A 14,460-nucleotide genomic window follows, 5' to 3' on the forward strand; every position below is an offset into this window, starting at 1 on the left:
AGGTTACAAAATAAGAAGCACCACCTATGGATTTAATCTTCATAGGACCACATACATTAGTATGGACCAGCTCAAGGACATTTTTTTTCAGTTCCACTTTCGACTTACTGAAGGAGACTTTGTGCTTCTTACCCTTCAAGCAATGCTCACAATTTTCAAGATGAGCATCCTTGATATTCAACAACTCATTCCTCTTGATTAAAACATACAGTCATTTTTCACTAATGTGACCTAGTCTCTTGTGCCACAACTCACGGGATGATTCCATCACGACAGAATATGTTGCATCATAGACAATTTTCAAATTTCTTATGTATAAGGAACAACATTTCTTACATTGTGCAACAACCAAGGAACCCTTGCATGGTAGCCGCCTTCATCGAGCTTACATGCTGAAATCAAATTCATTCTCAAGTCAGGTATATGTCTTACATCTCTCAAACTCAGGAAATAGACCATATTTGTCTTGATTCTAATATCACCAAGATCAACTATCTTGGACACGCTATTGTTGTCCATGTGAACCTCACCATAATCACCAACTTTGTAGGACTGGACGTAACCTTTCTGTGGAGTAATATAAAATGAGGCACCTGTGTCAACAATCCATGATGTTTCATTTGAAGACGTGTTAAGACATGAGTCTTAACATTTAGAAGCATATATCAGTTCTCCATCTAAAGCATAAGCAGATGTATCTGCACTATGTTCTTTATTTTCTCTTGGCTTCACTATACCCTTTGTTTTATCATTTTTAAATTTTCAGTACTTGTTTTTCCAATGACCCATTTTACCACAGTAATGGCAAACACAATCCTTCTTCAGAGCTTTAGACTTACCCATTACATATTCCTTGCTCACCTCCCAGCGTAGAGAGCTTCAAGTTTTCTCCACACACTATACGTTGTAGTCTCGTTCTCAACATGGTGCACAACATTTATACCAACCCACGAACGAATAAAGTTACACGCCTTTCTATCTATCTTTTTCCAATCAGTCTCTTTTATGCTCTCAGGTATAATCTTTTCATTTTCAATTGCTTCATTCAAATCATCTGAAACAAATAGATAATTAACCATCAGTTTCCATTGCATGTAGTTTGTACCATTCAGACTCACCATATCAGGTCTAGATTTTTCTATTATTATTGTCTTAACAAATGACGAAAACCTCAACAAAGAAACTAGTTGATCTCCTCTTTGAATTTCTTCAAGTAATCAGTAGAGCACTGTACTCTAACGTTAAAAAAGGTAACCAATCAATTTTACTCTGATACCATTGTTAGATTTTGCAACAACAAAACTATAGATTTTCTTAGAAATCAAACATTGCTCTCAAATGAAAAAGTGATTATACTAGGAATGATTGGAATACTCCACAATCAAAAGTTCCCTCAACCTCTCTCTAGATCAGCTAAAGAACAAAAATGAACCATCCAACTTTACTAAGTACAGATAGAATACCAAAAAAATGTATTTATACCATAACCCGTTTTCATAATAGAAACCTTGTCTAGTTTACTTACTCGTAAGTTAAAACCCGACCTAATGGTAATGAACACCTTAAAATAACGTTGGATTTTCATCCAACGTCCAGGAGTGCTCCACCCAACTTGTTGTAGCGGAGGAAGTGAGTACATGCGAGGTAGTCGATCACCAAACGGTCGTTAGCTGGAACGCTAAAAGATCACTCAAACACTAACGGAACGCCGACGGAACGTGAAAAATAGACGAAACGACGTCGTTTTTGGCTCTGATCACCTTCTTCATCGCGACGCTGTGAGGATAATTATGAAGAAGTCGTGATGATATTTGGTTTTGGGAACTCCACCATTGGTTGCTCATTTTGCAGATTTTTAAAAGCCAGAATGATCACCCTAATGCGGTGATCATTCTCTCTTACAAAAATAAGGATGAATCACCTTATTCTAGTGACGGCTAGCTAAGAACAGTCAAAAGTCATTAATGGATTTTGGTTGATTCAGGCCACTAGGCTCCTCCAACCGACATAGGATGAGTATAAATACCCCCTCAACTCATCTGAAGCCAACCTATCAACACAGAAGCCTCAAATAAAAAAATTGAAATTCGCCATTAAAGCTTTCAAAGCTTTGGATTTTTCAAAAATTTTGTTTAAGACCTTCAAACTCGGATATGTGCATCCAAAAAGCTTTCCTAAGGATCAAGGAGTGTTCTCAAATCCTTGGTAAGGATCAAATTAACCTCTAATTCATATTTACATTTTGAATTTGAAATTTTTATATTCCAAATTACATAAGCTTGTATGCTTGTTGTTTATGGTGTTTTATGGTTGAAAATTAATCCTTAGATGATTTATAAACTATTTGGATAGGATTGAATCAATCAATCGATCTAAATAACAAAAACCCAAATTTGAATTAAAAAAAATGGGCTTTCTGTTCTTGGGTTAATTCGATCGAATCACAGCCCAAAAAACTTCTCAACATAATTGTAATGATGTTGGGAAACTATTAGGATCATATTTAATCAAAATAAAATAAAAATTTTGATTTCTTGAATTAGTCAAAATGAATAGTCAGTGTTCTTTTTTTGTATCAATCGAGTATATATAGTATAAGAAAGCTATTGAATAGCTCATTATACTTCAAAACAACTTTAAAATTAAAAACTCGATTTTTTATCATAAACTGTTCTGAACAAATTGATCATCATTCAGGTCGATCAATACCTTGAGATGATGATCAACATGTTCCCAAGAGCTTTGTGAAGCTACCCAAGCTCTTAGATCAAATAATTCAGAGCTAAAAAAATGAATTTTAAAAATTGAATTCTTGTATTCTTGAGGACTGAGGCATGTGTGCCCAGAACGAGACCAAAGACTAATAAAAATAAACCAAGACCGAGACTTAGGACGTGTGTTCTTGAGTTAAGACCATGACCTAAGACTGATGTTCTTGAGCTAAGATCGAGAAATTCGACCAATGATTCTCACCTAGGACCGATTATGTTCGGACCTAGGACCGAGAGGCCTGACTTGGGACCGAGACTCCTAAGACCCACGACCGAGAAATTTAAACCTGGGATCGAGAATCCCAAACCCAGGACCGAGATTCTCAAGACCAACGACCGAGGAGCTTAGCCCAAAGCTAGCTTTAGACCGAGAGGTTTATACACCTCGACCGAGAAACCTAGCCCCAGGCTAGTCCAAGGCGGATAGATTTTTACACCTAGATCGATAAGATCAGTTAAGGACCAATAATTCTTAGCACCTCGACCGAGAGACTCCGGTACTTAGATCGAGATTTTTCGAGCCCAGACCGAGGGTCTCTAGACCCCGATCGATAAAATCAGACCCCAAGCCTTAGGACTCCGGTCCTAATGTCTGTTTGATTCCACTTTTCAGAATCCAAAATTATTTTTATAATCTTGGGACTCCAAATCATTTTCTAAAAATCCTGAAAAATTAGAAAATGCATTTTAAATATTTTGGGATATTTTACAAAAATATTTCAACAAGGGCTTGTTTGGTGTTTAATTCTAAATCTTAATGCCTTAAAAAATGACTAATATTTTTCAGGTATTTCCATCCTAGTTATCATCCACACTAGGTACCAGCATTTAAATATTGATGTTTTAATATTTTAAATAACGCTAAACCTAGAAGCATGACTAGGCCCAAAAGAATAATTGGTTAAACTCAAACGTTATTCAACCGATTACAAAATCCAACTTTATAAGTAGAGACCGTTTTTAAAATGGGTACGGAGGATGGAGCGCGAAAGGACTTTTCTGAGTATCACCAAATTCGAACCAAAATGAAACTCTAGTGCAAACTCGATTTGTACATGTACACATTTTTATTGATTTTTCTAAAATCAATTGGAGACATTGTCTTCAAATTAATAATCTTTTTTTAAATTAATTATGTTTAATTAATTTAAACCATATTTCAAGTCAAATGGTCATTTGATTATAACAATTCTCCAGATTATTAAAATTTGAATAAAATTAAAAACAGACAGGTAATATTAAAATATTTTTAAAATAATATTTTATTTTAAAAGATGTCTGGAACGCAAACAAAAGTTGAAACTATCGAACCTCGAGCCACCCCAAGCCCCCGTATTAACATGTGTCCACCGACTCGTGCTAAACTACGGGGATTTTCGGAGTTACAATTTATTATTTATTATTTTGAGACTTTTAATAAATATATATTATTTAAAAAAATTATATTAGTTTGATAAATAATTAGATTTTTTATTTTTTATTTATATAAAACAAAAGGATAAATAATTAAAATCAAACTTTATATATTTAATATTTTATAAATAACTAAAATTATGAAACTTTTTTGTTTTAATATCTTGATTACTCGTTCAAGATAATTTATAAATTTACATTATTCAATATATAAATTAATGTTAAATAAGTATTTAAAAAAAATATATCGGATAAATATTTGTTTTTATTTTGTTTAATAAATATTTATTAGAATCAATTTTTTTTTTTAATGTTTGTTTATCATTTAACTAGATGAATTTATTTTTTTGCGTTATTTAACTACTCTCGTCAAAAATAAATTTTAATACCTCTCATGTATTTAGTCAAGGACACCGTTTGATTGGATTATTTTGCTTTTATTTTGTCACTAGGACAAAGACTATTGAAGTTTTCCTTATTTATTTTTTCCTTATTTATTTTTTCCTTTGTAAATTTGTTAGATTATTTAACATTTAAATTCTTATTTAAATATTTCTATTTTATTGATGTTAATTTGCAAATTAATATTTTATATATAATTTTTTTTGTAATAAAATATTTTTTATAATAAGTTTAATATATATTTATTTAATTTAATTGAGAATTAACTATAGAAGGGTAGAAATATCAACTTTCTTGGACCTAGATGTTCTGTTTTATTTGGTTTGGTAACTTATTTACTCGGATTAGTTTTTTTATCTTTAATTTTTATAATCCGAATAATACTCTCAATAATTGGTGAGTCATTTGTTATTCTTACCTCCGATTGCGTTGGTGATCATTTATCGAGTGTGTAGTTGTCCCCTTTTTATTTTATGTGAAATAAAGGCGCATTAGCGCTTTAGATTGAAATAAGGGGATACTCGAATCTAGAGTTATTTTTCATTTTTAAATAAAGATTTATTGGATTTGATCTTTCATATAAAAGACCTCTTACATGTATCTTCCCATTATTTGTATAGATTATTCACTATTTTGGTCATATATGTAGATGATCTTTTTTTCTTTTTTTTTGGAAAAATAGTTTAGTTCCATTTCATTAAAAAAACTCAATAGAGGGAAAAAAAATACAAATGTTTAAGATCAGATCTAGACAATTTTTAGATTTGACAATGAAACAATAATTGAATTACAGACAACAACAACAATCAATTAGCGTCTATAGAGTTTTTACTTTGATTCTACTTGTGACTTTCTCAAACGAAATATCTCATATCTGACAGAGCTTTTTATTCTCTACATTTCTTTCGATTCCTCTCCAGGATTGAATGAGTGCATTTCTATCTGAAGTTATATCTCCCCAAATATCTTCAGAAATTCTACTTCTTCCACTGTGAATTCTTGAATTTCTTTCTTTCCAGATATTGTAGATTACTGCTCCAAAGTATCATTTCAGCATACTTACTTAGAAGGATCTTCCTTTTGCTTTATTCTTCATCCACTCTTGGATTTCTTCTCATGTTCCTGGAAAGTTGATGATGTTCATGTTTGCAGCATACCTCCTCCAGATTTGTATTCCAAAAGAGCATTCTCCAAATAAATGGTTTATGCTTTCCTCAACTCCCAAACATATGACACAAATCAGGAATGTTTATGTATTTTCGAATTCTGTCTTTTGTTGTCAACATTTTTCTATATACCATCTAGAGAATAAATTGGTGACGAGGAATAATCTTTGAAGACCATACCATATTATGCCAATTTACCTCATATCCTCTTGTTCTAACCATTTCCATGCCTTTCCTGTAATGAACTCCTCGTTGCTTTCTGTTTTCCATCATATTTCATCATTTCTTTCATTAAGTTGATTCTGCCTCATTAGGTTTAGGATTCTATCATCTTCTGGAATACGCCTTAGAAGTGAATCAAATTTACCTTCATAGACGTCTCTAAATAGGTACTTGGTGTATTCTCTTCTAACTCTACTTCCTTGCATTTATTCTTTGAATATAATGGGAATATTATCCAGCCAAAGATCATGCCATAATAGTACCCCTCTTCCATTTCTAATTGTAGTTTGCACCATTTGAAAGACATATTTTCTTGTTTTTAGGATTTTCTTAAATGATCATGCCATTCTTTCATTGATGCTTCGTGTCCAGATATTCTGCTCTTCTTTCATAAATCTTGTATGCACTCATTTGACCCATAGGGAGTCCGCTTTCTACTCAAACTCCCATAAGCTCCTAATGGTGAGGGCTTTGTTCCATTCAACACAACTTTTTATTCCTAGTCCGCATTCTTCTATGGGAGTGAAAACATCCTCTCATTTGACTTTTTTGCCTCATCTGCCTTGTGTTCCCCAGATGTAATCTCTCATGATTCTATCGAGTTCAGCCATTACTTTCTTTGGGATGACTATCTGTTGTGCCCAGTAGTCAATAATTCCAAAGACGACTCTTTTAACGAGCTCGATTCTACCTACATAAGAGAGTTTTTCGTAGCCCAACCCAAGACAGAATTTTGAACCTTTTCTACCAGTTGTCTGAATTGATTATATTAGAGTTGTTTTGATGATAGGGGTACTCCAAGGTATTTCACTGGTAGTTCACCTTCCTTGATTCCCATAATATTGAATATGTTTTCCTTCCTTTCTTAATTAACCCCTCCATAGAAAGTCTGACTTTTGTCTTCATTGATGTATAAACCTGTAATACTCGAAAAGATTGTTAGAGCTTCTTTGATTATACTAACAGATTCAACATCTGCATAAGCCACAAAAAATAGATCATCTGCAAAACATATATAGGTTATTACTTTTTCTTTGTAGTACAAGTGAAATTTTAAATGATGAATTCTCAGAAGCATTTGAAAAATGCAGTCAAGAATTTCCATTATTAAGACGAATATGTAAGGAGATATATGGTCTCCTTGACTTACTCCCCTTTCACCCTTGAAAAAACCTCCATGAATACCATTCACGCTCACAACAATGTGAGGAGTGGAAACACATTGCATAATCCAATCAATGAAAATGATTGGAAAACCTGCAACAATGAGGAATTTGTGGATTGATCCCCATTTGATCTAGTTAAAAACTTTTCTAATGTCAATTTTGAAAGCCACACGTGACGATATGTTTTTTTTGCCATATCCATTCAATAAGCTCTACATGAGTGGGATGTTTTCAAACGTTGAGAAAAAAATTTGAAATAATTTTGTTAATAACATTGCAGCATGAAATATGACGAAAGTCCTGGATTTTTTATGGAATTGAATTCTTAGAAATCAGATTCAACATTGTGATGTTCTATTGCTTCAACATTTTACTATTTTGGAAGAATTCTAAAACCCCTTCGCTTACATTTTTACCCACTATTTCTCAGTTTTCTTTAAGAAGTTCGCGTTGAAACCATCTGTCCCTGGGCTTTTATCCCCTTTCATTGAAAATACTACTTTTCTGACTTCTTCCATACTGACTCTTGTAATCAATTGGTTGTCACTTTCTTCACTGATTTTACTTTGCACAATCTATTGAAGCAATCTTCGGCTGTCCTCTATTATTGTGCTCGTTTATATTTCAATCAGCTCTTTGTAGAATTTTATTGTTTACTCATGAACTGCCTTTTTGTTCCTATAAAACATCTCCATTTGAGCTTGTGAGCCTTAGAACCTGATTTTTGAATTCCTTGATGAACATTTTTTATAGAAGAAAGAAATATTCTTGTATCCTAATGAAAGCCAATTTCTCTAGATTTTTGTGTAGCAAAGCTTTCCTCTTTAGAACAAAGGTCTATGAATTGCGTAAGAGCCTCTTTTTCCTCTTCCCTATTATAAGGTAGATTCGGGGCTCTCAGTGTATTACTTTGTATTTCCTTCAGTTTCGTTCTGGCTTCCTATACACTTTTAGAAATTCCACTATATTTTTTTCCGGTCTAGCTTATTTAGTTTTTCTTTCAGTAATCTTAATTTCTCAAAAACTCTGAACATTTTTGTTCTATTAATTCTGATGTTCCAAGTTTCATTAAGGATTTCATTAAATTTTTCATCTTTCATTAAGAAGTTGAAGAACTTAAAGAGTTTTTTTCTGTTTTTTCTCCCTTTACCAAAAAAATTTCAAATGGCCATGGTTAGAGATACTTGGTTGCAAAATCTTGATTTGGCTTCTTTTACCCATTTTTCATTCACTAGGCCTTTATCAATTATGTTATTTCTCATATTATCCGCCCCTCTTGAAGTTGACCATGAAAATAGATTACCTGAGGAAGATGGTTCAATGCAGCTTATGTCTCGAATGAATTCATTGAAATCTTGCATGTATTTTGTTATGTCTGTCTCAGGCTCTCTTTCATTCTTGAATCTTGTAACGTTAAAATCTCCCATAATAATCCACGGTTCGTCGTCTGTAATTCTTTTTCTTAAATCATTTCAATGTGTCTTCCTCTCTGTCCCAAAGTTGCTTGCATAGACTACCGCATAGAATATTTTTACCCTTGTCACCATATTGATAATCTCTGTCAAAATAACTTGTTTGCTTTCAAAAAATTCTTGACTTCAACCTTTCTTTTATCCTATCCTACCTAGATTCTACTTTTAATCCCATCAGAGTTATGAATAAATTCTCATTCTTCTTTGAAGCAACCCTGGGCAACGTTCTTTATTTGACTTTGTCTGACTCTTATTTCAATAATTCCAAATACTGTGATTTCATTCATTTATACCATTCTTCTAACCTCTCTTCTCTTTATATGTCATTAACCCTCTAATATTCCATGTCATTAAGTTCATTAATGAAAAGAAGATGTTTCAATTTTACTTCCCTTTCCTCTACCTCTTCTTCCTTTCTGTTTTTCCCATATAGTAAGGTTATAAGGAATTGTATTTTCCTTAATTTGCTTATCTTGTTATTTTGGGATTTTCGTGTTTCTCTAGTCAACCTTCTCTGAATTGGAGATTGCACAGTTTCACCCGATTCAGCTGTCTCTGCTTTATCTTTCCCATTTTCTTCACTCACTCCCCCTTTCTTGCTTTCTCCCACGCTTTCCCTTTCCGCGGTCTCTTCGATATTGATGTTTGCTTCTGGATTAAGTTTCTTTGTTACCTCTTCATTCCCAGCCTTTGATTATTATTCACTTACCACTCTATCTTCCTTCCTCTGTTTTCAAAACTCTGTTATGAATTTTCTTCCTTATCTTGACCCTTTTGCTTACTCATCTTATTTATACTTGACATGATATTTTTTAGTGTTGTTTATCAACCATCGTTTAAAGATAATCTTAATTGCCGATTAGAATATTTGTAAAGATTCTTCCGACACTGTTTCATTGGTCCGTTCACCTTGATCCACTTCAACACTCATCATTTGAGAATTCAAATGTGTTCTTCTTTAGAGGAACCCTCAACAAATTCCATGATCATTGGAAATTTTAGTTTTTGTAAATTATTTATACAATTTGATATTTAACTCATCAATTATTTATTTTGATTTAATAAATATTATCTTGTATTATTTACTAATTAATTTAATTTAATAAGAATTAATTTTTTATCAACAAAAATTGAGAATGAGTAGGAAATACAAACAATTGATGATCTAGAGAAGATCCAACAATTATGCAAATTATTGAAGCTCACTTACATGACGAACTTATTTAAGTTTTTCAAATTATAAGTGTTGAAGTAGAGGAAGCTCAATGAAAGAGTGTTGAAAAAATCTCTACCAAATACTTTATGTAACCGTTAAAATTATTCTTAGTCAATAAATTGGCTTAGAGTGATTCTAAATTTTTTTAATATCAAATTTGAGGTAAGAAGATAAAATAAAAAATAGTGAGTTTACACGAAATCTATACTATTTCAGTAGATGATTGGTAAACATTAATAATTTATCACAAACACAATTAAAGAGTATGAACAACAAACGACTCACACATAGTTAAGAGTACAATTAAAGAGTATGAACAACAAACGACTCACACATAGTTAAGAGTATTATTCGAATAAAAAAAAATTAATAAAATAAAATGTTGCACACAACACCAATTTAAATATAAATGACAAAAAAAAAATCCTCCTATGTTATAAATAAATAAGTAAATAAATAAATAAAATATCACCTTTTCCTTTATAGAAAGATAGTAGAGAAATTTTAATTTTTACTCATTTTTTGAATTAAAGATAATTAATTATTTTTTATATATATATATATATATATATATATATATATATATATATATATATTATATAAACTAACAGTATCCCGGCTGGAGGCACAAACAAATCAAAGAATATCTCTTATTTTCATCACCAACCCTTGCAAGAAATTATCATGGGATTATATATATTAAGCATTACCTTTTTTCAACTTCCAATTTTCAGGTAATAATTAAACAGAACTTAGTAGTTCCATTAAAGAAACTATTACGACACGATACATGGATTCCATTTAAGTTGGGAGCATTCCAACCTATGATTTTGGTCTATTAGACAATAGACTTACCTTTAACATAATGGGTTATTAACCTCTCAAAACTATTAACTAACTATTTGGATCAAAATAATGTCAAATTCCCTTATGAATTCCATCACCAAAAAACACAAATATTTGTAAAGAACCCATAATGTAGATGCTCAAGTAATACCTGAAATGATCTCAAATCCGATTCTCATTGAAAATACATTTATTTAAGTGGGTGGCATCATCGCGTTTCCAAAACCCTAAACTCGAAAAAAGGGAGTTCATCAAAACTATCAGCTATGGATTCTAGATTCACCTGATTTCTTCAAGCTTCCCAATATCCCATCAATAAGCTTATCCCTACTACCAGATTCTTCCTTCTCCGAAACAAAAGAGTAAGTCTTCGTCAGCCTTTGCTTCCTTCCACTACTATTTCCTCCCAAAAATGTGAGGGCTGGCGAATCTTTCGTACTACCATCAACATTTCCAAGGCTTTCAGCTCCACCACCCTTTCCGTCGTCACCATTCTTAGAATACCAAGAATCGAGTATTTTTATCAGCGAGCTATCTTCCTTATTTAGACTATTACCTGACTTCTCCGACGATTCCACTAAAGATGAAGATGTTGTTTCTTCCTCGGAATCATCCGAAATAAGTTCTTCTACTGCCAAGCTGTCGTAATCGTCAGTTGTCTGACTGTCTTTGGCGGCTACAGGACCGAGCTCCTCCCATTGTGAATCAATATCATTACCATCCTTCCTTAATGAATCTGATAATTTACCGTTTGTATTTCTTTTATTTAAAGGATAAATAACATTGGATTCGACTTTTATTCCAGGCATTATCTGAAGCAATGTCACCAGATTCTGATAACCGAGTTTTTGAAAATCCAGTGGATATCCAAATCGATGAATAAAGAATTTCCGGAATGAGCCCATTTGGAATCCATCTGGGTATCCATTCACGATCTCATCCGCGAGCTTCTGACAATCTGCTAACACATCGTTTCTGGATTTTTCCAAGGGCTTTGGATTGTCTGACTCTGATTCCTTCGGTGGGCTCATGAACATCAAACTCAGCCCGTTTGAACTAGAAGTGTTTTGAGAAGGAGTCTTGATGGGTTTAACGAGCTTGAAAGGATACGGTTGAGAAATGCACTCTTGGACCCATTTCTTTTCTGTTATTATCAGGTGCAATAGATGAAGAAGATCACTTGTAGACAAAGAGTTAAGAATTGATGGGCCTTCTTTCTTAAGGTTTTCTGCAAATTCTTCCCTATATTACATGTAATAGTATTTCAGATTACAAATTACAAGAATAAATGGCACAACAGAAATCAATAAATACCCATTTAAGTTAAACAGTAGACAGGACGAGGACAATGTATGCATCTGTAACCGTCTATAAAAAATAGATAACTTTTTTCTAATAGATATTTTGTATAGATGTGGATTCAGATGAGATAAGGTTTGTAAACAAAACTTAGTCATACAGATTCAAAAAATTCAGATCGACGTGTTTCCAAATGGCGTACTTCTATGCCTATATGAAGGGTGAAAGGTATCTATCTAATACAAATGTGCTACAAGTCGAATTTTGACAATTTTCGGAAAAGTTGTATAACCCCGAAATTCAGGAAAAAAGGAACAAATGGTACCTGCTCTTTGAAAGTAAAACAATGTCTGAGCCATGAGATGTATCCAGAAATCTTTCCATTTCAGTCCAGAAAGTATCATTGGAGAATGTTTTGCTTTTCACTTGATCATCATCAACAGAAGCCTTCTTTGGAGTCTTGCAAGAATCTTCATTCAGTATATCAGTGCTAGAGTCAGTTCTCCAAAACATAAACCAGTCTGTGAACTTCTTGAAGAAACCGGGCTCAGAAACCTTCTCATCCTTAGCTTCTCCATTGTCGGACAAAGAAGATGAAGCAGGGACTAGCCGAGCAGCAATATCCTGATTCACTGATCTAACATTCGTCTCCTCGGCAGTTGAATTCGCACTATTTCCTTCAAGACTATTGCCTAACTTCTTTACAACCTGCAGTTCAGACTGACAATTGCTTTCCACTTTCATATCTAATTTATTATCACCTTCTTCTTTAGTCGGTTCAACCTCTTTTTGTTCTATCTGCAATTTTTTTTCATTCGTTGGAACATTCGGAGAAATAGACAATTTGTTATCTTTATCATCCCCTTTGGATACAGAAAGATTTAAATCATCGGAGTTACTCAACGAAGGCCCTTCAGCAGGTTCACAAACCTTTTGAGGAATATGCACATAAAAACAGCCATCACTACCAGAAAGCTTTATGTGTGGCAATGACAAAAGAAACCTAGAAAACTTCTTATAACCATACAAGTCCTTGTCTAAGGGAACCTCGGATTTACTCAATTCTGCCCGAAGGTCAGTAATGGGTATTCCCTTCGGATAGCCACGTAATATCCGACGAACCTGCTTTGCAACAGCTTTCGGTACTGGACGGAGCTTCTGCTCTTGACAAGAATCTGACGATTCTTCTGATTGTGTGGAAGGTGAAGGTGAAGGTGAAGATGATTGTTGATTAACTGCAAATGGATCTTCAAGAGGGAACTTATAATATCCATACCAAGAACCATATGGACCATCTGGGGGTTGATTGAAGTATTTTCCAGTAAGATTATCACCTTTAACAATGGAATTCCAATTCCACATAATACTTGCTGCACTACAAAGAACACCAGGAGAATTTTCTGGGCTAGCTAAGAGGATATTGTAATTGTTCATTCTTAACCTATGTAAAGTGTTGGCAAAATCTCTATCGCCGGAAATTAAGAACAGATGTGATGGAGGAGGGTTTTGAGAAACCCAATACATTAGATCTACAAGAAGAGACCTATCTGCACTGTTCTTTCCTCCTGAAATTGATGAAAAAATTTCATTAAGAATACTGAATTATTACAGTAACCTAAGACTGAAAAAAGAGCAGTTAGTTACCGTGAGGAATGTGGGTGAGGTTAATTCCAGTAGCGGAAAGTGCTTCCTGGTTAGTCCTCGATAGCTGCATCATATCACCAAAAGCGGTAATCTGAATCGGTCCTTTGATTCCACTGGCCCTAACTGCGGAGGTAATGTTTTGAGCGATCTTGAAGATGTTCCCGCCGGCGGAAGGCGAGCAGTTCTCGAAGTCCCACCATACTGAAACCCTGACATTTCTGCTCTCTTCTTCGTGCCGTCGAAAAGCTACGGAATTTGAGGAAGAGGAAGAGAAATGAGAGAGCTGGAGACGACCATAGAGGTTGGATTCAGCTATGGGAAATGGGTTGATTGAGAAAGAGCGGGAAGAGAAGATAAAAATGGTTCTTGCAGTAAAGGGTTTCATGATGCAGACGATGATTTTTCAGAAACGCCCTGGATCTGTTGAGATAAAAGAGGAGCTCATCGTCATTTAGAATCTGCAGGTCGGTGAAGAAGAAGAAGCTAAAACCCTTCTCAAAACCCTAAAGTGGAATCTCTAGACATTGAATACATTTTTTTTTTTTTTTTTTTTTCAGAATAGCGATTTGGAATAAATTATATTTTAATGACATGGTTCTTCCTATATTTTAATATATATATATATATATATATATATATATTAATATATATATATATATATATTAATATATATATATATATATATATATATATTTTGAAAACAACTTCATTTCAAATCTGATTGCAAATTGTTTGAATATGATTAGTTGTACTTTTTAAAATATAAAGTTCTTGAATTTGGGTTTTTAAAGGTCGGTTAACGTTTATGCTTTCGAAATCATATTTATCTACTTTCACTCCACG

General features: G+C 33.3%; 1 protein-coding gene across 1 annotated transcript; it reads right to left on the reverse strand.

Annotated features, from left to right (window-relative positions):
• Positions 1 to 10,805: 10,805 nt before the first annotated feature.
• On the reverse strand, positions 10,806 to 14,163 carry LOC124919375. Its single transcript, XM_047459606.1, has 3 exons — positions 13,618 to 14,163; positions 12,299 to 13,538; positions 10,806 to 11,916 (listed from the first exon to the last, which is right to left on the reverse strand). Exons 1-3 carry the CDS (start codon positions 14,000 to 14,002, stop codon positions 10,935 to 10,937), a joined length of 2,607 nt encoding a protein of 868 aa, XP_047315562.1. The 5' UTR covers positions 14,003 to 14,163; the 3' UTR covers positions 10,806 to 10,934.
• Between the last annotated feature and the right edge of the window lie 297 nt (positions 14,164 to 14,460).

The sequence above is a fragment of the Impatiens glandulifera genome, chromosome 1, assembly GCF_907164915.1.
Source record: "Impatiens glandulifera chromosome 1, dImpGla2.1, whole genome shotgun sequence".
Lineage (NCBI taxonomy): Eukaryota > Viridiplantae > Streptophyta > Magnoliopsida > Ericales > Balsaminaceae > Impatiens > Impatiens glandulifera.